The sequence below is a fragment of the Zalophus californianus genome, chromosome 13 (assembly GCF_009762305.2).
Source record: "Zalophus californianus isolate mZalCal1 chromosome 13, mZalCal1.pri.v2, whole genome shotgun sequence".
Taxonomy (NCBI): domain Eukaryota; kingdom Metazoa; phylum Chordata; class Mammalia; order Carnivora; family Otariidae; genus Zalophus; species Zalophus californianus.
In genome coordinates, this window is record NC_045607.1 from 10,596,530 (window position 1) to 10,623,418 (window position 26,889).

The 26,889-nt window shown below is 61.1% G+C and overlaps 1 protein-coding gene across 5 annotated transcripts; it reads left to right on the forward strand.

Annotated features, from left to right (window-relative positions):
* Positions 1–429: 429 nt before the first annotated feature.
* Positions 430–25,540, forward strand: NR5A1 (nuclear receptor subfamily 5 group A member 1). Of its 5 annotated transcripts, none has more exons than XM_027614502.2 (7): positions 430–619; positions 4,501–4,617; positions 4,764–4,905; positions 6,918–7,543; positions 14,124–14,243; positions 15,914–16,061; positions 23,776–25,540. In XM_027614502.2, the coding sequence occupies exons 2-7, from the start codon at positions 4,516–4,518 to the stop codon at positions 24,021–24,023; spliced, it is 1,386 nt and encodes a 461-aa protein (XP_027470303.1). In that variant the 5' UTR covers positions 430–619; positions 4,501–4,515; the 3' UTR covers positions 24,024–25,540. The 5 variants fall into 5 exon arrangements, with proteins under 5 accessions (XP_027470303.1, XP_027470308.1, XP_027470307.1 ...); XM_027614507.2 differs by lacking the exon at positions 430–619 and adding an exon at positions 2,002–2,022; XM_027614506.2 differs by lacking the exon at positions 430–619 and adding an exon at positions 2,747–2,770.
* Positions 25,541–26,889: the final 1,349 nt, after the last annotated feature.

Genomic DNA, 26,889 nt, shown 5'->3' on the forward strand with positions numbered 1-26,889 from the left:
TGCCCCTGCCTCCGCTCCAGCCCGACCTGACTCCACTCCCATGTCTGGGCCAGGCCGGACCCCGCCGGGCCAGGCCCCAGGGAGGTAGCCATCCAAGGGGAGAGAGGCCAGGCTGCCGGCCTGGTGGGGGAGCCGCCCATAAATCAGGCCCCACTCCCACCCAGTCACTAACAAGCGGGGCTGCCTAACCGCCTACATGGGGTCCCTGCCTCTGGGCTCCCACAGCGGCCTGGAGCATCCAGCTGGCCAAGGCCTCCAGAGTGCCTTGGCCTCCACCCCCACCGCGGCCCCCAGATAGATAGGGGTATTTTTTTTCTTTTAGGAGAAGAAAAAAATAGGCCTAAATGAAGAGAAACACCAACAAAGAAGGAGAGAGGCCTGCAGAGTCACGTGGGGGCAGAGACCAATTGGGCCTCCGGTGGCCCCCCCCGCCAGGGCGGGGAGGAGGAGGACCGACGGACAGGGCCAGCCTACCGTCCGCCTGCCGCCCGCCGTGGCGTGAAGGAGTTCCTGTGCACCCACGGTCACCACTGCCCCACCTGGGCTGCCGGAGCCTTCGCTCGGACCCCTGGTGCCCACTGTCCACCCTCATCCGGCGTGAGAGCTCTCCTTCCGCTCCGTAAGTGAGGGCCTGGGCCCAGGCCTCTAATGGCCAGCCTCCCTCCTCAGTGCCTCCCTGCGGCCTGGGCCGGCCACTGCCTGCTCGGCTGGGTGACTGGTGCCCGCTGCTCTGGGCAGGGAAGAGGCCAGAGATTGCCCCAGACCTGCCCTCCCATCATGCTACCCCCTCTTCTTCCCTGGGCAGCTGATGGGAGGCGCTAGGCCTTTGGGGACAGGCTCCATGGGGGTCTGCGGTGTCCCTCTGTCTACTAGTGGCCGAGTGTTCACAGGGCTGTGTTGGCCCAAGCCTAGCAGTCCATGAATGTGTCCATGGTCCCTGGGTCTGTCTTTGGGTCTCTGGGTATCCCTGCTTGTGGTTCTGTGTTGTCTCCGCGGATTTGTATCGATTTGTGGGTCTGTCCTCAATGTCCATCTGTCAGTTCTCGTTCCGTGGCTGGTCCAGATCGATGTTTCCTTCCCTGGGTATGTGGGTGAGGGTGGGTGCAGTGGAGCCTGGGTCAACTGCAGGGCTCCCAGCCTGGGATAGTGTAGCCTCTGGAGAAAAAGGAGGTAGAGGTGGAGGGAGAAGGGGAGAACCGGCTCTGGGCCCTGCCCCCTAGACCACCTGGGTCCCCCGCCGAGACTCGTGCTTACCTTGCCTGAGTCCTCCTCAGCAATGTCCAGGAGACCCCAGCCCTCCCCCTCAATCCCCTTCGCTCCCCTACAGAGGTGGTACCCGTCCTGTTTTCCACTTTCTGAGGGCCCCTCCCCGACGGAGATCTGTTGAGAGGCCACTAGCTCCTCACCTCCAGCTCCGCAGACGCTCGTGTTTCTCAGGGGTCCCATGTGGGGAGTCTGCAGCCAAACTCAGGCTCGGCTCTCTCGCCTTTCTCACCAAGATTTGTCCACGGCATCTCACGGAAACTGCAGAACCCCTTCTGCAGGGCCAAACTTTTCCATTTTACATGCGGAGAAACTGAGGCTCAGAGAAGCAAAGTGACCCGGCCGAGCTTGCACAGCAAGTCGGCTGTCTATTCCGCCCTTTCTTCCGCGGGGTGAAAGATAGGAGGAGTGGTCTGCGCGGGGTCTCCAGCCTCGGCTTGCAGGACCAAGGTGCCAACTCCAACCCAAGCCGGGTGGCGGGGGAGGCTCGGGTCGGGGGAGGCTCTGGTCGGGGGCCCAGACGAAGTTGGCCGAGGCCAAGGGCCAGAGTCTTCAGATCGGTCGGTCGCGTCGCTGCGCGTGCCAAACTGTGGTTTTTCCACACCTCCCCCCCACCCCCGCGGCCCCCGGCTTGAAGATCGCGGCTTTTTGGCCTTGCTGATCTCAATACCCTTCTCCGCGGAGGGGGCGGGGGCAAGACGAGAGCGGGCCCCCTTCTCTGGTCTCAATTTTCTTCATCTGAAAAATGAGAGTGACGAGGTAGCCTTTCCTCACCCAGAGCAATTGCTCAGCGTAGCCCAGCCCGAGCAACCCCTTTGTCCCGGGGATGCCAGACGCTCCCTTCCCCATCCCCCAGCCCGGGGAGGGGCTCAGAAGGGGAAGGGGGAAGGGGTCCCTCTGTTCTCCTAGCTCCCGCGCCCTCGGTGGCTTCGGGTCCTCGCTAGACCTCGGAGGATTCCCATTTCCGGCCAAGCAAACTGAGGCCTACGGTGGAGAAATGGTTTGCCCCAGGTCTCCCAGCTGGGTACTACTGGTCGCTTCCGCAGTGCTAAGGCATGCGTTTTGCCAACACCTCTTGGGTTTATCCGCGTGCCCACCCTTAAGGAAGTCCAGTCCGCTTCACAGATAAGCAAACTGAGGACGAGGACGTGTGTGTGTGTGTGTGTGTGTGTGTGTGTGTGTGTGTGTGTGTGTGTGTGTGTGTGTGTGTGTGTGTGTGTGTGTGTGTGTGTGTGTAGATTTGCTTAAGTCTCCCGTGAGGAAATACTGCAGGGCCAGGGCACGAACCTGGTTTCTAGCCTTGAACCCGTGCCTTGGCCATAGACCCCCACGTTCGCCCTTACCCACTTCCACGCTGCAAAACGACCAGCGCCCCCAAAGTGGCCCTTGCCACGACTAAGCTGGATGAGCAAACAGGGGCTCGCCTCCTGGGTGGCTTGAGGCTCCCAGGCGCCCAGCACCTGCCCGGATTCCGAGGCGCCCGGGCTGGGAATGGGGGGCCGAGAGGGTGAGGGTAAAGGCGCTAGCCAGGCTGGGTGGCGGGGGAGGGCGCGGGCCGGGCCTCCGCCCCCGGATACCGCACGCGCTGATATAGAGGGGCCGGCCCCTGGCCCCGGCGAGGCGGGTTCGCGCAGCGCGCATTGGCGGCGGAGGGGCCCGGGTCCCAGGTGCGCCTTGGTGCGGCCCTGGACGCGGCGGGGGGTGGGGAGGCTGGGTGTGTGTGGGGGGGGCTCCGAGGCCCCGCGCCCCCGCCTCCCCGCCCCCGGCCCGATCGGCAGTCATCGCGGGCAGGCGGCGCTGCGCCCGGGTGCGGCTCATCGCCGGCGGCGGCGCGGCCGGGAGGTGCGGGGCTCCGCGCGGGCGGGACGCGGGGCGCTGCTGCTCGCAGGAGCCTCCAGGTGGGCGCCGGGCCGGCCGCGGCCGCCGTCGCGCCCCTTCTCGCTTCCTGGGCCCCGGCTCTGCACGCTTCCCTCCTTGGGACTTCGACTCTCCGCCCGAGGTCTCTCCCCGCACCCCCCGCCTCGGGCTCGGTCCCCCGGAGCCCTATGGGTCTCCACCCGAGGTCTCTGCGCCTCACGCCCGGCCTGCGACTCCACACCCGGCGTCTCCGCTGCGCCCTCCCTCCGCCCGACGTCTCGGTCTCGGTGGCACGGGCCGCGCCTCCCGTTGCCGTCGCTGCCGCGGGCTTTGTCTCTCCCAGCCCCGGGGCCCCGGCGGCTCGGCGCTTTCGGGCTCTCGGTCCGGGGCGCCGTCGTTCTCCGCCTCTCCTGGCGCTAGCCCCCGGCGGCGTCCGACCCTGCGGGGGCCACGCCTCGGAGCCCGGGCGCCCGCGTCCCGCCGCTTTCCGCGCGTCTTCCCGGCCCCGGCCCCCTCGCTGGGCGCCTCCGTCTCTCCAGGTTCTCCCTCAGTGTCTCTGTCCGCCGCCCCCCGCCCCCCCCCACCCACCCCGCTGCCGCCTTCTTCTCTCCCGGGCTTCTCTCGCCTCTCCGTGTCTCGGGCTGTCTCTCGCCTACCGCTGTGTCTCTGGCTCTGCGTCTGCCTTTCTCAGGGTTTCTCTTGGGCCTCTGCCTCCCGGTGTCTCTGATCTCTCTCTCTTTCGTTCTGCATCTCCGTGTCTCTCTGTCTGTCTCGCCTCCCCCGAGTTTTCTCTGCCCGCATCAGTGTGTCTCTGTCAGTCTCGGATTTTCGTTGTCTCTGTCGCCCCAGGGCACTCGCTCCGTTAGGCAGCGTCGGTCGGTATCTCTCGCTCTCGCTCAGCCCATCTCTCTGTCTCCCCCAGACTCTGTCTCTGTCCCCCTCGTCCCTGTCCGATCCCCAGAACACTCAAGGCCCCACTCTGGCCGGGTTCGCCCGTGTCTCCTCCGCGGCGGAGCCCATCTCGTTTTCTCAGAATCGGGGTTTTGTTCTCAGATGAACGAATCCGGATCCGAGCGCACAGAACCGAGGGTCCCGGATCGGGCGCGACGCAGACCTCGCCCGAGGAGCCCCAGGGAGAGGGGGCGGGGGGGGGGCGCGCGGAGCAGGAGCGGCGGGACAGGGGCGGTAAAGGCCGAGGCGCGGGCCGGTCGGGCCGCATCCCAGGGCGGGCTGCTCAGGGCGCTCGAATGGGTGGCCGGCAACGGGCGCGGTAACGGGGGCGGCGGGGGCAGCGCCGTGGGGGCGGCGACCCCGCGGGCCCCGGGTCTGCGGCGCTGCCGGTCGCGTCTCGCCCGCCGTGACCCTCTCCTCCGTCCGCAGGCGGACGCCGCGGGCATGGACTATTCGTACGACGAGGACCTGGATGAGCTGTGCCCCGTGTGTGGGGACAAGGTGTCCGGCTACCACTACGGGCTGCTCACATGCGAGAGCTGCAAGGTGAGCGGGCGGCGGGCGGCGGGCCGGCCGGGCTAGGCGCTCGGAGGGCGGGCGAGCGGCCGGGACGCGGGGACAAGCCCTGTGGGGCCCGGGGAGAGGGACGCGGGGCCTGGCCGCCTCCCGCAGCTGACTCCGCTCTCCCCTAGGGCTTCTTCAAGCGCACGGTGCAGAACAACAAGCATTACACGTGCACCGAGAGCCAGAGCTGCAAGATCGACAAGACGCAGCGCAAGCGCTGTCCCTTCTGCCGCTTCCAGAAGTGCCTGACGGTGGGGATGCGCCTGGAAGGTGGGCGCGCGGCGCGGCGGCCTCCCACCGCTGACCCCTGGCAGCGGGGGTCGGGGGTGCGGGGGGGGCGGTGTGGAAGGAGTGAGAGGAGGGCTCCCGTGGCCTTCCTCAAGTTTCTGGAGCTGCCCTTTGGCCCCTCACGTGGCGGGAGGGCCGGATCTCTGCGGGGCGAGGGGTGAGGAGTGGCTCCGCCTGGTGAAGGGATGCGGGCAGGCTCTGCTGGCTTGGGTCGAGAGGTATCCGAAAGTGAACACCCGGGAGATGACCCTCTCTCCAGCCTCCGAGAGGGTGTGCAGCACCGGGCAGACCTCCTCCCTCTGCAAGGAGACCTACGACACCCCCACTGACACCCAACATCCCCCAGGGCCAGGGCGTTTAATACCTTTATGGACAGAGTTCAAGTCCCAGTGCCACCACGCACAGGCTGATTGACCCTGGGCCACTTCCTTAACCTCTCTGAGTTGCGGATTCCCCATCTGAAAAGGGGACCTAACAGTAGTGTCTTCCTCCTTGAGTCAGTGTGAGGGAATTGTGTAAAACCCTAGCACACAGTACCTGCCATTGTTATTATCATTGTTTATGTTATTACCTGTCCATCATCACAGCCGTCATTCATCCATCCCACCCATCTGTTTGTCCATCCAAAAGTTCGCTCAGGTCGTTCACTTGGTGGATGAAAGTCCTCCCACCATGTTCTTGGGAGGGCCCTGAGAGGGCGAGGGAAGGGGGGACAATTGGTCCCTGAGGACCCAGGCCCATCCCTGCCTTCCCACCCACAACCTCCCACCTCTCAGCCCAAAGGGGGGGAAAAACCTCAAACTTTCTGAGGGTGGACAGTCATAGGCTTCCACCCTGCCGGCCCCAGCCGGGCTGTGCGCCGAGCATGCAGCTGTTGGCTAAAGTTTTAAACAGTGTAGAAGGCCCCTAGTGGCTCTGGGAGCCGCTCACCCCAAGTCCTGCCACCTAGAGGAAGGACTCCTAGATGAGAGGCAAACGTCCCCAGCTCCCCAGCTCCGGGTCCTTCCCGGCCAGGGGAGCTAGTTGTCACAAGTGATGGAGCGGAGGGAGCAGAGCTGGGCTCTTCACGCCTGCAGCAGGAAGACTGGCTGAACGGACCTCCAGGACGCCTCCCCTCCTGGGCACCACCCTCTCCCTCCTGCTCTCTCCCTTCTCCTAGAGCTCAGGGTGGGGTCCTGTCTGAGCAGGGGCTGGGGCCACACTGCAGCTGCAGAGATGCACCTGTTGGGTCCTGCTGGTGACACATTCTTGGCCAGGCGGAGGGACATCTGGTCAGCCAGGGAGGTCCCTTCTCCCAGCTCCGAACCCGGGCCGGCCCTAAACTCCGCTTCATATGTGAAGGCACTGGGGGAAGCCCGAGTCATTTTGCAGTAGGGGTTCGACCGAGTCGGGCAGTGAGTCAAGAAGCATCTGGACACTGGGGACTGGACTGGATGCTGTGAGTGAGGCTGTGATGAGGGCTTGCTTCCTGTCACCATCTCCCTGCTCGGCCTTGTACTAGGCACCTGAACCTGTTGCTGAGTCCCCAGAAACTCTCAGCCTGGGTCACATGGCATGATACCACTCAGCAAGATGAGAGTGGACAAGAGGCAGGACATCTGGGTCAAGGACAGTGGATTCTGCCTAGATGAATCCAGGAATACTTCTGGAGGTGGTGACCCTAGGGCTGGGTGTTTGGCAGGCATGAGAAAAGGAAAGGGTTTGAGGGAGAAAGAATATCAAAGGTGGGGTGGAGGAAGAAGGAGTTGTGCCAAGCAGAGGAGCAGAGAGATAAGGTGGCGTGGAAAGAACATGGGCTCTTGTAAAGCGTGATCTAGGAGGGTAAATAGGGCCTTGAATGCCAGGCTAAGGAGACTGACTTCATCTGTGGGCAGTGGGAGTCATAAAAAGGTGCTGAGCGGGGGAAGTGACACAGTTCGGGAAAGATCTGTGAGTGTGGCTTTATGGCAGGTGGCTTGGGGGGGCTGGGACTGACCCTCTGCTTCTGCCCGCAGCTGTGCGCGCTGACCGAATGCGGGGTGGCCGGAACAAGTTTGGGCCCATGTACAAACGAGACCGTGCCCTGAAGCAGCAGAAGAAGGCACAGATTCGAGCCAATGGCTTTAAGCTGGAGACAGGCCCCCCAATGGGGGTGCCTCCCCCACCCCCTCCACCGCCGGACTACATGCTGCCCCCTGGCCTGCACGCACCTGAGCCCAAGGGCCTGGCCTCTGGTCCACCTGCTGGGCCACTGGGCGACTTTGGGGCTCCAGCACTGCCCATGGCCGTGCCTAGCACCCACGGGCCACTGGCCGGCTACCTCTATCCCACCTTCCCTGGCCGTGCCATCAAGTCTGAGTACCCAGAGCCCTATGCCAGTCCCCCGCAGCCTGGGCCACCCTATGGCTACCCAGAGCCCTTCTCCGGAGGGCCTGGTGTGCCCGAGCTCATCCTGCAGCTGCTGCAGCTGGAGCCAGATGAGGACCAGGTGCGGGCACGCATTGTGGGCTGCCTGCAGGAACCAGCCAAAGGCCGCCCTGACCAGCCTGCGCCCTTCAGCCTCCTATGCAGGATGGCTGACCAGACCTTCATCTCCATCGTGGACTGGGCACGCAGGTGCATGGTCTTCAAGGAGCTGGAGGTGAGTCCCTCCTCCCTCCTGGCTGGCCGCTGGGTCTGGGGTGTCCTCTTGGGCTGCCAAGCCTCAGGCCCAGTTACCCCTTGGATGGAGCTGTCCCGCCCACTGGCTGCAGGCAGCATCGGGGCACAGGGAGGCCTTACTCGGGACACTGAGGAATGTTTCTGGCCCATCACAGCCTTCCTTGCCCCTCGCCCCCTCTCCCTCACCCCTCCTGCCCTCTTTCTTTCTCTGTTTCTTGAGTCTCTATTTGTCACAGACTCTGCTTCTTTATCTCTGCCTCTGTCTCTGTTGACCCTCTCTCCCTGGTGTGCTCTCTCTCTGCATCTCTGTTTCTCCAGCCCTCTAGGTCTCTATTCCTTTCTCATCTGGTCAGGGTCTCTGTAGGCATTTATCTCTCTTCCTCTGAGACCCTGAGCTCCCCCAAAGGACTAGCTGAGTCTTTTGGAGGCTGTCTCTGGCTGTCCCAGCCCGGTGTCGAGAAGAGGATGTGTCCTCCCATTTGGAGAGGCCACCAATCCCTGCCAGCCTCAAATGTCATAGGTGGGGGTCTTAGTGTCTCAGAGTTTGGAATGCTTATGGACGTCCTCCTTCCCAGCTAAGGTGAAAGGTCCTGCTGTCCCTGCATCTCTTGTGCACGATGCTTGGTCTCACGTGTGTGTGTGTGTGTCCATGTGTCTGTGTGTGCAGTGGGGACTAGGTCAGGGATTGTGGGGCCTGTCACTGATCTTCCCAAAGGAGCCAATCTTCCTTTTCTGCAAGGCTTTCCTTCCCCTGGATTGAAGTACCTGCAGCTAAAGTAAGCAAGAAAGCCACAGGGGAAACTGAGGCCAGATAGGGAAGAACTTCCCAGCCCTGCTGCCTGGCGGTTTGAAGGGCCCAAGGCCGGGGATCTGCCCCTCTGGTGCCCTGGCTCCCTGTGAACGGGGTGCTCTGTCAACCTCTGAGGCCCCTCGAGCCCAGGCACGGCCCAGCCCTCCTCGTTGGCCTGGGCACAGACCCGTCTTTAGTCCAGGCCGGTCGCTGTTTGGCTTTCCCCGGCCGGCCTCCCTGGCTATTCCGGGGCTGGATGTAAACAGCAGGGCCCGCTGCCCTCCCTGCCGGGGCCACTGCAGCCTTGAGCAGCATTGTCAGCGCTGACGCCTGGGCTTCCTCCAGGGGCATGTGGCCGGATGGGCCGGGGGCACTGCCTGCCTGGGCTGGGCATGGGCGGGATAAGACAGAAGGTGGGCACTGCGAGCCCTTGAGGCATCGTGGGGCTGGGGCCTGGGTTACCCTGGGGGTCAAGAATTGGTGGTGATGATTCCTGCTTCGACGAAGGAGGGTCTGGGGATGTGCCCCTGTATCTGCCGCAGGGTGGGACTTCTCACCCTTGCCCCCTCTTTAGGCCAACCTCATGGATGGGACGAGAGGCAGGGCCTTGAACGATCCCATCTGCCTTTCACTCCTGGCTGGAGGCCCTGGTTGGGGATGAGGATCCCAGGACCCTTGGGTTGGTTGCCAGCCTCCCCTCCAGACTTCCCATGAGCCCCCTGTGCGGAGGGGAGGAGGAGCAGAGCATTCCTGGCTTTCCAGAACCCTGGATCCAGGGGCAGGGCACTTCCTCTGGCCGCCTTCCTAGTCTCTTGGGGTTTTTCACGCAGGATGGGAAGTGCTTTTGTCCCAGCTTTGCTGAGTGTTTTTTCCTGCTTCTGGCTTCTCTGTGGTCCAAACCTTCCTGCTTCCCCTTCCCAGAATCTCTGAATTGAGCCCAGGAATATGAACCATGGTCACCATCCGCTGTAATGGAGCCTTGCAGATAAGTACCAGCCCAGCCCTTAGAGGGCCTCCTCATCAGCCATGTGGAACTTCTTTCCTACTGGTCCGGCAAGCCCTGGCTGGTGTCTGTTTGCAAAGCCAGAGGTGGGAAAGCAGAAAAACGGGAATGGTGCTGAGTGACCCTGTTCTCCCTTCTGGGTGACCATTCACTGCCCGCACCCCCCCCCCAGGCAGAATACATCTTGGGAGACAGAAGTGCAGAGCTCTCTCGCTCTGAGAGTGGGGCACTTGGGCTGGGCAGTGGCGACCTTGGAATGAATTGGACCCAGGAGGCAGCCAGGCTTTTGGAGGAGACAGACAGGCACACAGATGATGCCAATGCAGGCCGCCCAGGGCTCTGGGAGCGATGGAAGGGGGCCGGTGGGGCCCAGCAGCAGCGCAAATGGCTCTAAGGAAATGAGGGGTTTCTTTGATCTCTGCCTTTCCAGAAAGCAGTCTGAGAAGGTTAAGGACATTCCAGGAAGGGGGAACGGCATAGGGAAAGGCCTAGAAATGTGAAAAGGTATCATGTGCCAGGGAGTTTCAGGTGGTCCTCTGTGTCCAGGGAGGCTGGCAGGGTCAAAAGCAGAGCTTGGACCAGGAGCCAGGGCTGGAGGGGGGGCCCCCCATCCTGGGGCAGGGAGGGCTCCTACCACAGAGCCTGAACTTTCCCTAGAGGCCACTCAGCCCCCTGTGATGCTGACGACATCTCGCCGCCCAGGGCCGGGCCTGGGGTCCTTGCTGAGCTGCCAGGGATGCTGCGAGCCTGGATGCCCTCTTGGGGTTCTCCTCCTCCATTCTCTCTACCGGCTTAGATGTCCCTCTGTCTCTGTTTTTCATCTCACCCAATCGCGGTGTGTTGGGGTTGACAGTGACAGGGAAGTTAATAACAAAGGCCAGGGTCAGAGAAGCCTGTGTTCAAGTTCCAGCTCCATCAGCTCTGCCACCTGCCACGGGCGTGACTGTGGGCAAGGGACTGCTCCTCTGGGCCGCGGTTTCCTTGTCTACAAAATACGGGGGGTTGACATAACATCAGCCCACAATGCGTGCCTGCACCTGTAGCGAGGGTTTAGTGAGCCTGGACGGGCCGGGAGTCCCGCACAGGGCGCAGCACACGGGAGCGCTTGGTAGGCTGCAGGGTAGCTCCTTTCCTTCCTGTCCGCGCCGCTGCTGTCCCCCGTAATCTCTATTTGCAGGAGGTACTCGGGTCTGGCCAGGAGGGGTGAGAACGCATAGGCCGTCCCCATGCTCCTCTGGGCACTAGCGTTCTGGAAGAAGCTGCGCGGCCACCTTGCCCTGGGCTTAGAAAGCAACTGTGTAGCAGCGTGGTGGCAGAGACCCCTGTCCCTGCTCAGGCTCTGCTCGGTGGAGGGCAGTGTGTCGGCCCAGGCAGTCAGCCTCCCTGGACAGTTCCCAGGAAAGGCAGGCCGGGAGGACGCCAGATAGGAATCAGGGAGGGGGAGGTGAGGGCCAAGAGTGCCTAATGACCCATCTTGACATCACTTCACCCTTAACATCCAACTCGGAGGCCCCCGACTGGCAACAGATTGAACTGCTCAGATATATGGTTTCATTTAAACAGCAGTAACTCTGTCAGTCTTGGGCTGACAAACGATGGCCTGCCAACCACTCGGCCAGGAGAGCGCCGTGGCCGGCCCGTGGCATGTCAGCTCCTGGAGAATTACAGAGCCCGCTGGCCTTCGGCTGCCAGACGGATCAGACCCCAGGGGGCTCCGGAGGGGGGCCCTGCTGGGAGGGAGGTCAGCCCAGCACCCATAAATACCCCTTCTCCAGGGCAGGCTGCAAAGTGTCAAGGCTCCGGGAAGATAGATGGCAGACCAGCAGGAGGGGTGGGCGGCTGGTGGCTGGGCAGACAGGCCAGGCCAGCAAGGGACCCCAGAGCCAGGACGGCACATGTCCTTGTTCCCCGGGGTGCCAGGGAGGTCCGAGGGCAGAGGAGGAACCTTTGCTTCAGGAGAAAGCTAAGGAAGGTGAAAACCACCCTCTTTGGTTAAGTGAGCCTCTTAGCCACCTGCTTTCCTGTGGAGAGGGCTAGCAGCTAGGGCCTTCTGGTTTTCTTTGAAATAAAAGGTGTGTGTGTGTGTGTGTGTGTGTGTGCGCGCGCGCGCGCACGTGCGCGCGCACACACGCTCTCATCTGTGTGGGCAGTGTTTTGGAGTTTGGTGTCTTTATGTGTCCATCTGTCCATCTAGAGGAAGAGCAAATGAAGAGTCCGTTTGGCTGGGGGTAGATGGGAACTTCAGCTGGGGCAGCATCTGCAGGAGAGTCCACCATGGGCCCACAGAGCCTTTCACAACGGACACCCCTGTGCTCATATGTCTTCTCTAACCAAAAGAGGGAGGATTTATTTTTCCAATTTCTCAGAACAAAAAATCAGGGCGGAGGAGGTTATTTGGCTGAGTGGGGACTCAGAGGGCACAGGGCACCAGGGCTTAGCCAATATTGCATCTCTCTGCCCTGCCGCCCCTATCAGCCCCGTGGGCAGGGCTGCCCCCACTCCTGGGGTCTGAGGTCTGGGTACAGAGTCTGCTGCACCCAGGGCTTGGCCAGCCGGGTCACTGTGACCCCTCTTGCTTTCTGCCCGAAGCTCAGCATGCTTATCTCCTAATTCTCCCCCTTATCTCTCACTCTTCCACCTCCCCACCCCCCTGTTCCTTCAAGCCAGGCCCAAGGGCCCCAATGGGGGGTGGACAGAGCCCAGCCCCGCACATCCTCCCTCCCGCCCTGCCTCCATCTGGGTCGCCCAGGGTAGGCCATCGACTCCCGGTAGGCACCTTCTACTCGGGCCTGGGGACTTCCTGGGGAGCTCCAGCAGCCTGGCCCTATCAGGGCCTCTGGTTACCTTAGGCAAGCCTCTGTCTCCTTATCTGTAACATGGGCAGAACGTTGATAGGACGGGGTGAGGAGGCCGGGGCGGGTGTGCTGAGAGTGGCTCGGTCGCAGGTGCTCACGGAGCCTTGCCTCCCTCCTCGGAAACTGGTGGGGAGGCCTCCTGCCCGTGGTTCTTCAGGGATTGGCCACTTCCTGAGGAGAGATAGGAGAGATGTCTCTGTGATTCGGCCTTGCCCGGGCCTTAATCTCTCCTGGCCCCTCCAATCCAGGGCTAGCTGTGGCTGAGCCTAGGGCCCCAGCTGGGCTTCTTGCTCTGACAGGAGCTGGGCTCTGGGAAGCACTTTCTACCAGGGGAGAAGGGGATGAGGTGAGCAACAGAAGATGGGGGGCTGGGGACTCAGAGCAGGACAGAGACAGGCCCTCCCTCTTGTTCTCAGCCACCGTGGGCCGGGGAAAGAGTGGGCAGGTGAGGCCTGAAGGAAGCCTGACTGTGTGTCTGGCTGCTCACTGGCTCTCGGTACACTTGTTCTCGCCCTACCCTCCATCGGCCTGAGGATGGGCCCCAGGCTGCCCCCAGGGGAGGGGGGAACTGAAGGGAGGAGGGGGCTCCTACCCCCAAGAAGAGAGAGCTAGTCATTGGGCATTGCCAGTTTCCCTCAGGCCAGGGGCTGCCTGGATCTCTCTGGCCCCTGGGTTGGGGGTAGTTCCTCTGTGCTCCCCTGTGCTCCCTGTGCCTGTCTTGGGAGCACATATCAGTTGCTCACCAAACCCCTCCTCTGGGAGCCCAGTGATGGGCTGGAGACCAACCCTGCCTTCCCAGACCCCACAGGTACTGAGGGAGGCAGAGGCATGAATTGGTGCCAGCAGATGTGGCAGGTGCCACAGCCAGAGGACGTTGAGGGCGCTGTGGAAGGAGGAGGGATTGGGGAGGGCTTCGTGGGCGAGGTAACAAGCATGCCTGGGTGAGTGGGCTGGGTCCTCTTCCATCCCTGGTGGTTTAGAGCATGGATCAGGAACCAGATGGAGCAGTGTGACCTCGGGCAAGTTACTTGGCTCCTGGGGGTGTCTTCTCTCCATAGACTGGGGATAGCAACTGTCCCAGCCTCCTGGGGTCATGGGGCTGCAGCACAGTGCCTAGTAGCTGTCATAGTTTGCACTCATCACGGGGCAGGCCCAGGAAGGTGCCCACCCAGGAAGTACCTGCTGGGCCGATGGCGGCCGGCGAATGAGCCGCAGGTGCTGGGAGGGACTGGCGTCCATATTGTGTCTCTGTAGGCTGACCTGCAGTGTCCTGGGCAGTTCCGAACACCCAGGACACTGTAGAGGGTTGTGGACTGAGAAGGCCAACCATGGCTCTGGCCTGGCTCTACCTCTTTGTGATCCCAGGAGAGTCCCTCGCCTTCTCTGGGCAGCAGATTTTCATCTAAACAATAGAGGTTTTGGCCAGAGGATCTCTGAGGGCTCTTCTGGCTCTGGCATCCCACGGTCCCGAGCCCCACTCGCCATGGTCACGAGCGTCCACTCTAGCCCTACTAGAATGTTGTGACCCTCCGGGGCGGAAGGACACCCCCCACAGGGGCAGTCCCTGTCCTTGCACTGGGTGCCTCACTTTGCCCGCTTCACAGATGAGAGAATCGAGGCTCAGAGGGCTATAGAACTTGCTTAAGGTCATATACCTTGTAGGAACAGAGCTGGGGCCTAAAGCCAGGACTGTCTGAGTTCTGAGCACCTCCACTGGATCTTTTTTTTTTTTTTTTTTTTTTTTGCTCGATCCCTGCAGATAGGCAAAAAGGGCACGGAGAGGGGAAGCGGCTTGCCCAGGTCACATATCCAAGTGAGCCTCGGAATCATGAGCTGGGAGGAGGCGGGGTGAGAGGAAGGTCCCTGGCTGCACCTGGCTGGACCCTAGCCCCACACGTGCTCTTCCCTCCAGGTGGCCGACCAGATGACACTGCTGCAGAACTGCTGGAGCGAGCTGCTAGTATTTGACCACATCTACCGCCAGATCCAACACGGCAAGGAGGGCAGCATCCTGCTGGTCACCGGGCAGGAGGTGACCAGACCCTACTGTGCCCTGTGCCATGCCCTTAAGGGTGCTTCCGGAATTCTGAGCCCAGAAGAGACCCTAGGCCTCTCCAGGGCTGGCCCTGGGCACCCCAGTGTCAGCCCTTTCCCCAAGTTCATGCCCAACCTCCCTCTGACCAGCCCTGGCCCTGGCCTTGACAGGTGCCAGCCCCTAGAAAGCAGCTCAGGGATGTGGGGAGGGTCAGGGAGGCTCTTGGAGGAGGTGGTGGTGGCCCTGGGTCTTGAGAGAACAAATAGGGGTCGGTCAGGTCATAAAAGGTGGTGGGGGGCAGTCCCACCCCCACCACGGCAGAGGGGACAGCATGGATGAAGGTGCACAGGAGGATGTCTAGAACTGCTGAGTTACCAGAGGCTGCTAGTATGTGGGTTTGGGGGGGCCAGGAGCCCCGTGAGGTGAGAGGTAAGGCTGGGGACAGACCCTGAATCCTGAGTGAATGAAGGAATGGGCGAAGGAATTTGGGCCCCCCGCCCTGCCCCAGAGCAGGGAATTAGAAGCCCTAGGCTAGTTGCTGGGAACTCCTGAAATCAAGCAGGGAGCCACGGGGGAGTTTTAAGTGAGGAAGGGCTCATCCAGGTTGTATTTGAGGAAACACACAGAGGGGGCAGGGTGGGGGGTGAGGAAGTCGAGGCCATTGTGGAATGCTGGGGACCTGGGAGGGGGCCGCTGAAGGAGGAGGACCCCCAGCTGAGGGAGGAGGTGTGGGAGAAATGGAGGGAAAGAGGGAGAGCAAGAAGAGAGGTTGGATGCCGGGGTCTAGGCTGGCGGGGGGAGCACGGGTCCTGAGGGGGAGACAGGAGGAAGAGTGGTTAACAGGTACTCTGGGCGTGGGAGTTGGAGGCTGAGGCCCTGCTCCCCATCACCTGTCTCCAACCCAGGCCCTTGGTGCTGGTGCTCTGTTCTCACCCTGGGTGTCTCAGGGCATCCAGGGCCCGGGAGTGCTGGTCCCAAAGGCATGACTTGGAGGCCACCTGTGAACGCAGACAGGAGAGTCTGAGGGATGAGCGTGTTTGTGTTGGCCTATGTCAACATGCGGCCGAAGTCTCTGAGGCCATATCTCCCCACGCGTAAGCGTGTGGTTGTTGAGTTCTGCCTGTCACCATGTGTGGGAATTCATACGTGGGTGCGTGTCTGTCGCGTTACCTTGTGAGGTGACCGTACACGGGCCTGTGTGTGCGTGTGTGTTCACTTCATGAAAGGGGTGGACCGCCCCGTGAGTGTGTTCATGGGTGTGTGAGACTGGGAGCTGAGGTGTGACCACATCCCCAGCCTGGGTGCCCACGTGTGGGCGTGTGGGGCCCTGGGCAGTCCCGTGGCCATGGGCACGTGGATCCGGGCAGACCGGCCCCGACCCTGCCCCACACCCAGCACGACGTGGCGTTTGCTGCAGATACCAGGGCGCCTGGCAGCAGCTGTTTGCGGGAGAAGGACCCTTCAGCTCTCCCTCTGCACCCACCTGCCCAGGGCCGGCTCGGCGGCCGCCGCGCGAGGAACCCTGGGAAGGCGGGACCCTTGCTGGGGCGCTCGGAGATGCTGCCCCCCCCCGCCCCCCCAGCCTCCTCCCGCCCCCGGTCCCTAATCAGAGCCCCCGCCCCGGCGCCCGCTGCGCCCGCCGCTGACGCTGACGTCCGCCCGCGCAGGTGGAGCTGACCACGGTGGCCGCCCAGGCGGGCTCCCTGCTGCACAGCCTGGTCCTGCGGGCGCAGGAGCTGGTGCTGCAGCTGCTGGCGCTGCAGCTGGACCGCCAGGAGTTCGTCTGCCTCAAATTCCTCATCCTCTTCAGCCTCGGTGAGTGCGTCCGGCCCGGCCTGGGGCGGCGAGGCGGGGGTCACGGAGGTGGTGGGCCTGGGCCTGGCTCGGTGAGGCTCTGCCCCGGGGGCGGGGGGGGGGGGGGCGGCGGCTCCTCTGGGGGCAGGGACCGGGGCCTGCGGTGAGTAAGGGTAGGAGGGGACAGGCCTGGCTCTTCAAGTGGCGGTTGCTTCCTCTCTGGGCCTCAGTTTCCCTGTTGGAAAGTACAGAGGACCAAGACAGTGTCTAAGATTTGCCCTCTGTGGGACAAGGACTCCCGAAAATTCGGTAAATTCCTGGCTGGAAGCCCCAGAAAAGTGCCCAGGTCACCTCCGGAAAAACGCCTGTGTGATTTCGGGAGCTTCTGTTCCCTGGCTCCCATCCTGGGGTCCCTGTTTTCTCGGTTCCCTGCTCTAGGGGGGGCCCAAATTCTGACTCTGGGCTCCCCAACTCATTCATTCACTCATGTATTCATTCTACAAACATCTGCTCAGCATCTGCACTCTGCAAGGCAGTGCGGACACAGGGTGAACAAAAAAGATCCCCAATCCATATTGTCATGGAGCCAACCTTCTCTCCAGGGAGAGGCAATAGGGATAATATAATTAGTAAGCTATAGAAATGAGTGAAATGATTAGTAAAATGTATAGCCTGGAAGACTGTGAGCAGGGCTAAGGAGGAAAGTAAAGCAGGGAAGTGGCAGAGGGTGGGCCCAGTCCACCAGCCCCACTCCCCAAGTCAGGGGTCTCCCTCTCATCGCCCTCCTGACGCACCCAGCCCATGCCGCTCCAGCCTCCACCCTCCTCGGCGCTCTCCTCAGGCTGGCCTCCTGCCCTCCCTCACCTAGCAAGCCATCTGTGCCTTCCCCGGGTCCAGCAATGTTGTGAACATGAACGTGTCCTTGCTGTCAGGTGGCTCCCAGTCTGGTATAGGCCTCCAGCTAGTGCTGCAGGGGCGGGGACGGAGATGGGGGACCCGGAGTGGGGAACAAGGGCTCTGCCTAGAAGGCTTCCTGGAAGAGGGACATCTGAGCAGGGCCTTGGAAGATAAGCAGGAGTTTGCTGGAAGGATAAATCTTTTAGCAGAGGTGTAGATGAGATGTAAGGTCAGAACAGAAGGGAATGAATGCCTCATCACTTGGAGAGGGGGCAGGATTCAGATGTCCTCTTTGTGGTAGATGACCTCATAGCCCCAGTCTGGCAAGGGAGCGCCTGCCCGAGAGTGGTGAGAGCTGGGTGGGATGGGGGGTAATTAATGAAGTGTTGACCGTGGGAAGCCCAGTCCTCAGGCTATGGCCATGTGACTGGGTACCTGAGCCAGTCTCCTGACTGCAGCACAGCAGGCTGGTAGCTGGAGGGCTTCTATGCAAGGCTACAAGTCTTGGTAGGGGACAACCATGGTGCGGTGTGGAGACGGACTCTTGGGCAGCCAGTTAGGACATGTCGCCTGGAGCCCGTGGAGGGGCCTCAGGGGTCCAGGCCAGGCTGGCTTGAGCTGGGGGAGGCTCCCTCTTTCTTCCCTCCAGTGGTACCCGCCTCCCAACCTTGTCTCTGTGAGCTGTCAGGCTCTGGGAACTGGCTCAGACCAAAGCCATGGTGGTGTGTGGTTTGGGGGCGTGGAGACTCCAGGAGTTACGTGCATGTTTGTGCCTTTGTGTCTGCGCCTTTGTTTTCACACATGTGCAGACTATGAACTTTCACAGGCTTTTTACATGTCATGTTGTAGAAAGAATCTGTATGTAACTGGGGAGTGATGCGCGATTTGGAGACATGAAGGATTTGGAGCGCACATAGAATTGGAGTGTGGGGCCCGTGATGGTCAGGGTGGTTTCTTGACCTGAGCCCCATCAAGAGGCCTCCAGGGAGGCTAGGATCCCAGAGGAGGGGTGGGTGGAAGGTGGCCTGCCAGCCACCAGCCTTCTTGGCCAGCCCTCCCTATAGAGCAGGTGCCATGTTTTGGCTTTCTAGACCCCACCAGGGCCCGAGGCACACCCCTGTAGCCCCTGCCCCTCTTCCAACAAAGCCCTGGGCGCTGGGGACCGCCAGGCCCAGTACAACTCTGGCCTCCAGCAGACGATAAATCCAGGACTTCTCCTTGTACGGGGTGTAAGGGTAGCAGAGCTGAGCCCAGCCCTCTTCCCCCACTCCGGGTGAGTGGCCATGCTCCGAAGCCTCAGTGCTGGCCCCTCCTTCTTGCTAGTCTTCCCCCTGTTTGCCAGAGTCAGTAGCTGGGGCCTGAGAGACAGGGACTCCCTCCGGTGCTTGGCTGGCATAGGCTGGAGGGGCCGGATGCAGGAGAGAGCGTGCATACATATGCGTGTGTGTTCACACGTGTGAGGCAGGGAGTGACAGTGGTTAGGAATGGGGCCTAGGGACGGACTGCCTGGAGTCTAAATCTGGACTCTCTCTCTGGCTGTGTGCCCTTGAGCAAGTCACTCCCCTCTCTGAGCCTCTATTTTCCCATCTGTAAGATGACCATCATAATAATCTTTAATTTGCTATGAGGATTTCATGAGGGAATTCCCCCAAAGTGCTCAGTGCACGGCCTGGCCCCTTGGGATATGCATCGGTGTTGTTTCTCTCCGTTACCACCAGTGAGCAAATGAGCAAATGAATGAATGAGGTGACTGAATGATCAAGTCAGTCTCTGTCTTCATGGCTTCTGTGTCTGGCACAGTGCCTTATCACAGGGAGGCGGGTCTGGCCGAGTTGGGTCGGGGGGACGCCCAGCCCAGCAGGTCAGAAACTAACTCTAGTGAGGCTGAGTCTGGGAGGAGGCGGAGGAGGCCCCGGTGCCTGGGCCTGCCTGAGCTCCTGGGAGAACAGAAGGAGAGGAGGCCAGGTGAGGTACAGGGGCTGTTGGGTGACAGGTTCCAGGAGGAGCCTGAGCAGGCCAGTGTGATCAGGGTTGGACCAAAGAGAAGAAACCACCCACACCTAAGATATCAAGGAAGGCTTCTTGGAGGAGGGGCCTCTGAGCTGGGCCTTGCAGTATGAGTAGGAGTGTTCTAGGTGAAACAAAGCAAGCGGCAGCAAAGGGCTGTGCAAAAGGATGGGGAATCCTGGAAGTCCGCTGTGGTTGTGGGGCAGGGAGGGGCTGGATCGGAGGCTGGGGAGACGGGCAGGGACTGAGCTGAGCAAGGCCTCGAATGCCAGGCCAAGGACCTTGACCCTTCCCTTGGGAAGGCCTTTCAGCTGGAGTAACATGATCGCATTTGCATTTTAGCAAGGTCCTTCTAGCTAAAGCATAGGAGAAAGATGGCAGGTGGCAGCCCAGAGCCCTGCAAGAGGCTAGCCCCGGGGCTGGAGTGAAGTGGACAAGTTTGGGCAAGATGAGGGGGAAGATCTGCCCAGAGTCTGGAAGGGCGGTGGGGCTCTCCCGTGTTCCCCGCTGCCAGGCCCCAGGAATAGGTCCCCAAGGGACCTGGAGCCCAGAGAGGGACGGCCACTTGCCCTTAGACCTCCAGCTGGCACGCTGGGCATCACCTCCCTGGGCTGGGCAGCCTCATCCCCTGTGACGACTGTCCCCCCCACTCCTCCCCCCCCATCGCCTGCAGCCCCCTCAGCGCCTCCTGCCCGCCTGCCTCCGCAGAAGGGTGCCATTTGGCGTCTAAATAGCCGTCTCCCTGCAGGCGTGGAGGCAGGTAAGGAGGTTTAATTAAAATTAGTGCCTCTCTCCTGGCAATCGCGGTGTTTATGAAGATGGGCCCGGCTGGCATTGTTCCGGAGAGGACTTAATCGAAGCTTAATGGATTGACCTAACATTCGATTTCCTGACTCCCATTGAGGCGGCCGCCGCAGCATTCCCTTAAGCGTTTGCAATTTACCCACTGCTCCGCGCCAACAAAAGGCGGCCTGAATAGCAGCCCCACTCGAGGGGCCATTGTGCGCGGGGGCGCCTGCCTGAGTCACCGCTATTGGGACAACATTCTTTATGCCTCGCTGGAATGAAAGGATTATTCAAATATTCAATTAAACCGTGAAAAGGGGGCTTTTCTGAGAACCTGGGGGCCCCCAGCTCCACAGCGCTAGCAGGCTGCTCTCCGAGGTGGGGGTGCTATCTCCCAGCCCCCTCCCGCCTCCCACCTCCAGGATTGCTGGAGCTGAGCAGGCTGGGGCGGGGGGGGGGGGGGGGGGGGGGACACGCCGGGCTTTTCTCCCCCATGCCCATCTCCAACCTGTGGTGTCCCAGGGCCCAGAGCTGGGCAACACAGATCAGGTCCGGCTCTTGGGCACCCTGTGAGGTGGAGATTCGTGTGCCCCCATTTTGCAGATGACGGGGAACAGCTCAGGGGGAGGGCCTTGCCCAAGGTCACCCAGTTGGTGGTGGAGCCGGGATTTGAACCCCCGACATATTAAGGGGGCACCTCCAGGTCTGTGTGTCCCCTGCTCCCGTGTCCAATGGAAGAAAGGCATGGTGTTCAGTGCAGTGTTGGCTCTGTTCCACCCATTATCCCACAAGCTTCACGACAGTCCCTTTAGTGGGGTGGGCAGGGAGGTGGAAGAGGGGGCATGACTTGACAGTGGTCTCCTCCAGGGTGAGGAGGAAGAGGAGTCGGGAGTCCAGAGCAGCCTCGGAAACCTAGGATCCCAGGGGTCCTTGGACAGGACTCCTGGATCGGACGAAACGAAGTTTTCATGTCCTGCCTCCCAGGAATCGACGTCCAAGCCTGACCCCGCCTGTGCTTACCCACCGGGCTTTGGAGCCAGGAGACCTGGGTTTGCATCCAGACTCTGGCACCTGCTGGGTGTCCCAGGCACACCCCACTGTCCCTGCGCCTGGGGGATGCCCTTTCCCGCCTCCTGGTTGTCTGTGGGGATTAACTGAGCTAGTGCACGATGCCCGGCGGGTGCCTGGGAAACTGGGTGCGCCTACACTATAGTCATCAGGGCTTAACTGGTGACTGCTTCCTTCCCCCAGCCCTGTAGCCCACCGCATGGGGGCGGTGGGGGTCTCCAGTCTGCAGAGAGCTGAGAGATCCAGAGAGCTGCTAAGAGTGGGGGCTGCCCCTGAGCGCTGTCCTTGTTCCGTACCCACCCCCTGCACTCCACCCCATTGTCCCTGGTACGGTGCTGCGGTGCTGTGGAGAACAGTAAATCCTGGTAAAGCCGAGGCTCTGCTCCTCGCAGCCCCCTCCCACTCCGGCCTCTACTGCAGCACCCTAGCTCATCCTCCTCCACCCCAGCTGTTTCCTCTGGGCCCCCTTATTGCTGTGTGGCCTTGAGCTCATCCCTACCCTTCTCTGGACCCCCAGCTTCCTACAGTGCATTGCCAGAAGGCAATGTCGGGAGAATTGCCCAGCCTGGGCTGGGGGTGGAGGGCAGGGGGCAGTGGGGAGAGGTGGGGGTGGGAGGTGGAGGTAGACAGGACCCTATGGGATGAAAAGAGGTTGGGACAGGGACGGGGTCGGTAGTCACCCCTTGTGCCTAGGAGGCCAGCTTCAGAGAGCGTGGGGGCTTCCCGTGACCTTTGAGTGTGTCTGGAGTAGTCCAGGCTAAGGAGCAGGGCTGCAATGCACAGTCGAAGAGGTTGTTCACTGCACAAGGGCACCTAGGCAGGTGATGAATAGGGGCTGACTTCCATACCCCTGGGGTATGCCCCTCGCCATACTGTCTCTGCGGACAAGGGGGAACTTCTTCGTAATTGGCACAAAGGTGCCTTATGGGCTCATGGTGATCCTGGGGAGGCAAGGAAGAAAATGACCCTGGCTCACTTACTGAAGGGAGGTGAGGGGGCCAGGGGTGGGGGTGGAGGACTGGGGCCAGATCCTGCCATACGCCTTGGGCCCAGCTCAGGTTTCCCTAAATCCAACTTTGGACAACACAGGCCTCAGCAGGCGCACCGGGGGCGGCTGGGGATCAGGGTTGCCAGGAGCATCAAGCCCTCCTGGCGCAGTGGGTGTTAAGAGGGATTAGAAGGGCCAAGGGCTGCACATGCTGGGCTCCAGACTCCCCCGCAGCCACAGAGGGGAAGTGGACGGATGACCACTCCCTGAACCCCCGGATGCCATATCGCAGGCCAGGCTGGGCTGGATTTGGGGGTGGGGGACCGGTTCTGTAGATTCCTGCTGAACCTCAGCTGCCAGGCAGGGCACCAGCTGGGGGTGCTGCCCGGCAGCTGAGAGACACCTGCCAAGCAGTGATGAGGACTTGAGTGACAAATTGACCCTCTCTGGGTGCCCCTGGGGTCCAGACACCTGTGCAGGCCCTGGCACTCAAGCTCGTAGCCCTGCAAGGTGGGCATGCCCCGTTCACAGAGGAAGAAGGCCTTGCAGGCCAGGAGGGGACAGGGCACAAAGCCGCGGCTCCTAACTGGTGGGCTTAGGATTTGAACCCCAATCAGCCTCATTTCAAAGACATTTTATTTTTCATGTCTTCACTGGACCTCCACTGGGCATGCAGGAAGCACTGGTCACACTCCTCTGTCCCTGGCACAAGTGATCACCGGTCCACGCAGAGCTGACTGCCCTCGTCCCTCCCACAGGCGGCCACGCCTTCACGTTTAACTTGGATTCCCTGTTAGTCCCTGTTCTTACCTAATGTGCGTGCTTCTGTACAGGCATGTTTAATTTACGTAGACGACTTTGCCTTGTGGATCTCATTCTCGATCTTCCTTTTCTGTTATTTTCCACCGAGCTCTAGGCTGTTAAAGATCTGCCCGTTTGCTCTGTGGTATGTCTGCTCCCTTGCTTGTGTCTACCTCGTGGGACCCCCTAGATGCTGCTGTGGCAGCGTCCTCATGCCCCAAGGCTCCACGAGGGAGTCTCCTTGCGGTGCTAGAGGCTCTTGGTCAGTCACAGGGTAGACCAAAGGAGTGCCTGTCGCTCTCCAGAATAGGGCCACCAGTGCCTGAGCCTGGCAGCTGGGAGATGGGACCTTTGCAATCACAGTGTGCCGGCAACTGATGGTGCTGATGGTGACCACTGTGGGGATGATGGTTTTTTTTGGTTGGTTGGTTGGTTGGTTTGAAGTAGGTTCCACGCCCAGCGTGGACCCCAGCGCGGGGCTTGAACTCATGACCCTGAGATCAGGACCTGAATGGAGATCAAGAGTTGGATGCGTAACTGACTGAGCCGCCCAGGTGACCCTGGGGCTAGGGATGGTGTTGATCATGGTGGGGTGAGAGTAGAGGTAATGATGGTGACATATTGGCCTTCTCACGTGCCCGACACTGTTCTCCATGCACTTTCCACCGCCCAAGTCCCTGAATTCTCCCAACAATCTTGTGAAGTAGGTACTCTTGTCACCGTTTTGCAGGAAACTGAGAAGTTGAATCACGTGCCCGGGGAGATAGCTGGTGAGGTTGGGGTGGTGTTGGAGGTGATGGAGATGTTCCTCGTGACCAGTGGGGTAGTGGCAGTGGCAATAATGATGGTGACAGGTGATCGTGGTTGGGTGGGCGATGGTGGCGGTGGCCGTGTTTGGGATACCTGCAGAGAGGCCGACGGTGGTGACAGAAACGGTTGGGTTGATGGTGGCGGCAGTGGCCACATTTGGGAGGGACACGGGGCGGTCAATATCGGTGATTGCTGCTGGTGGCCGTGCTCCCCAGCCCCGATGATGGTGGTTCCCGTGGCGATGGGAGGCCCGGCCATGTCCTTGACGGTGGCAGCGCCTCATCTTTGGTGCTTCTAGGGGATGTTGGTGTTGGTGTTGCCGGTGACCGCGGCCGATGTGATGGGCCGGTGATGGTGACAGAGCTCCTCCCTTTGCAGATGTGAAGTTCATGAATAACCACAGCCTGGTGAAGGACGCTCAGGAGAAGGCCAATGCCGCCTTGCTCGATTACACCCTGTGCCACTACCCGCACTGCGGGGACAAGTTCCAGCAGCTGCTGCTATGCCTGGTGGAGGTGCGGGCGCTGAGCGTGCAGGCCAGGGAGTACCTGTACCACAAGCACCTGGGCAACGAGATGCCCCGCAACAACCTGCTCATCGAGATGCTACAAGCCAAGCAGACTTGAGCCTGGGCTGGGTGGGGCCAGGCCTGGGGCCAGGCTGGGGGTCGCAGCCACCCCCAAGGCCCTCCAGATGGTTGAGTTTATTCTGCGACCCAGGAGCCCCACCCTGTAAGCCCCTCTGCCCCTGTGCTCTCTGAAGCCCCGTGTTTGGAAAGCTGGGTGAGGGGGGATGGGGCCTGGCTGACGTAGGGTGGCCCCACGGGCAGCTGTCTGCCACTCAGAGGGCCCCAAGAAGGCGGCTGCTAAGCACCCCCTCCCCCTCCCCTTGCTCCCAGCTGTCTGTCCTGGAGTCTGGAAGCACAGGTCCAGGGAGGAGGTTCGGGATTCCCTGGTGGGCCTCCACGTCCCTCGGGTCAGAAGTCGTCCCTTTCCCCTCCCTGGGAAACAGAAGCGGAGAGACGTTGAGGGGGCATCAACTGGGGGAGAAGAGAGGGTCTCCAGAACCCCTTCCCAGAGACCAGGAGGGAAGCCCTCTGTTTTGTAAACTAGGAGTCACTGAGTTTGCAAAGTTGGTCAGGCACTGTGGGGCCTAGAGGACACTAGGGGGCAGGTTAGGACCAAGCCCTCCTCCCTAGCCCTTACGCCCCATCTGACTTGTGCAGGGGAGATGCTACTGACATGCTATCTGAAAAGAATCCCACTACAATCAGCTCTCTCTACCCCTTTCCCACCGGAGGAGAAGTTTCTATCCCTCTCCCACCAGGGAGCTAGAACATTCTAGCCCCACCCACAGTTGGCCAGCCCAGGCTGGTATGTATCTGCAAAGGCTGTAGTCAAGAGGTTTGTGGGTTTGTGGGTTTTATTTGTTTTTTAATCTAGTACTCTAGATACTCTTTGAAAGGTTTGTGTGTGGCGGGGCAGGGGATGGATTTGAGGATTGAGGCTGGGACTTGGGGATTAGCCCCAGGTACAGCCCGTGGTTTCTCTCCAAACACCCGCATGCCAAGTACCCCATGGGTGGTGCTGGACCATTGTTTCAATCCAGAGAGGAGTTGTTGCTTGCGCCTCCTTCGATGAACAGCAGGGTGTCCTGTCAGGGCTCGGAGTCTCTCTGTGTGGGAATATGGGTGAACTTGAGGAGGGTGTATGGGTCTCCAGATGGGGGACATTGCTGATAAGCCCCTTCCTCACTGGCCCCGTCCCACTGGGTCCCTTGCTGCAAACCCTTGAAGCTGGGTCTCAGCTCCCTGGCCTCCTCCCGCCCTGTGTCCTGAAGGACGCTCTCCAGGGCCAGGCGCTAGGGGGAGGCCTTGGCTGTCCTCTGTCCCCGGGCTGGGCATCCACTGTCTTTCCTGCTTTCACGTTGCCATTGCAGCTTGTGCTGAGCCTGCCCAGTCGGAGGTGACTGGGCATCCCTTCCCCCTTGCCTTCCACCGCCCTGTCTCAGTGCCCACCCTTGCCCACTGAAATGTGTGCCCCTGCCGAGGCCAGAGACCCACAGCCCCCAAATGAGAAGTGCCCTTAAGAATCTCCCCAGCCCTTGCAGCCCTGGAATAAATTTTGCAACTAGTTTCCAGCTACCTTTGCCTATTTACATTCTGGGGCCAAAGCAGAACCTCCAAGGTGGGTTTGGGTGGTCTCGGGCGGGGAGATGCTCTGATGGGGATGGGCGCAACAGTCAGATAAGCTTTGGTTCAAAACCTGGGACCAGAGTGGGGGTACACCAGGCACCGTTGGGGAGCCTGTGGGCCCCACATCATCCCTGGGACCTTGCCATACCCAGGAGGCCTGGGAGATGCTTGTGTCTTCCTGGGCCTCAGCCGGAGTTCCACCCTGGCCATGCATCTCAACCGCCATCTTGGGCAGAAGGGAGCAGTGATTTCATGAGCACCTACTGTGTGCGGTCCCTCATGTCCCTGTCCCTACGGTAGCCCAGTCAGGCAGGGCTTAGGACCCAGGAGAGGCACTTGGCAGGTGCCCCTCAGTCAGGGATCTGCAGGGGCAGATTCAAACCCGGGTCCTCCTGACTTGGGAGCACCGGCCCTTTCCTCTCGGTCCGTCTGGTGGCCCCGGGACTGGCCCCTCTTCCCTGATTCTCTTGCCTCCCCCGCTGGGAGGCAGCAGTGAGCACAGCTGCTTTCTGAGGCGAGCTGCCTCTGCTCTAGACGTCCTCCAGGGCTTCACCGACTTTGTCTCGTTTTGTTGTCCCATCTGCTCCCCAAAGCCAGTTCGGTAGGTGGCAGCTCCAGATTACAGATGAGGAAACCGAGGTCCGGAGGGGTCAAGTGGCCTGTCCAAGGTCCCACATCAAGAAGGCGCAGAGCCATCACGCCAACCTCCATCATCCCGACCGACCTGACTAGTTCACCCCTGGGGCCGCTCGCGGACCACTTCATGCCTCTGTGCACGAGAGAAAAAAGATGCCCCCCTACCCCAGGCACACAGCCTGGCAGTGGCTTTTATGCAAAGAAGAAGTGTCCTTCTCCCGCCTGGCACCTTCAGAAGTGAAGCAGATGCTCAGGTTCCTGCCTCTGGGGAGCTTCCAGTCTTGCAGGAGGCCTCTCAGGCATTTCCTAATCCTGTGTGATCCCTCACGTAAGAGCCAGCGAAGAGGAGGAAGGGATTGATTCTGCCCCTGGGGCGGCAGGAAGTCTTCCCGGCACAGGTGTCACCCAAGCTGGGTTTTAAAGGATGTCCGGGGGTTTGCCAGCTAAGACAAGAGTTGGGGGCAGTGTGGGCAGGTGGCTGGGGACCTAAGCGAAGTTGTCTGGGCTGGAGAGTAAAGGGGGGGTGGTGGGAGGAAGGGTATGGAGTAAGAGGAGGGGAGACCGGAAAGGACTCCTTGGGGGCCACTCCGGGACCTCCCCCGCCGCCGGCCCGCCAGTCCACATGACCACATGATTAGTCAGCGGGGAGGCAGGCCTCCCCT

What these genes read in the sequence shown, in the direction of transcription:
- NR5A1 (XM_027614502.2), top strand. Translation starts at nt 4,516, where the DNA reads ATGGACTATTCGTACGACGAGGACCTGGATGAGCTGTGCCCCGTGTGT. An exon ending in TCACATGCGAGAGCTGCAAG is followed by an intron (nt 4,618 to 4,763) that starts GTGAGCGGGCGG and finishes GCTCTCCCCTAG; the next exon opens with GGCTTCTTCAAGCGCACGGT. An exon ending in GGTGGGGATGCGCCTGGAAG is followed by an intron (nt 4,906 to 6,917) that starts GTGGGCGCGCGG and finishes TTCTGCCCGCAG; the next exon opens with CTGTGCGCGCTGACCGAATG.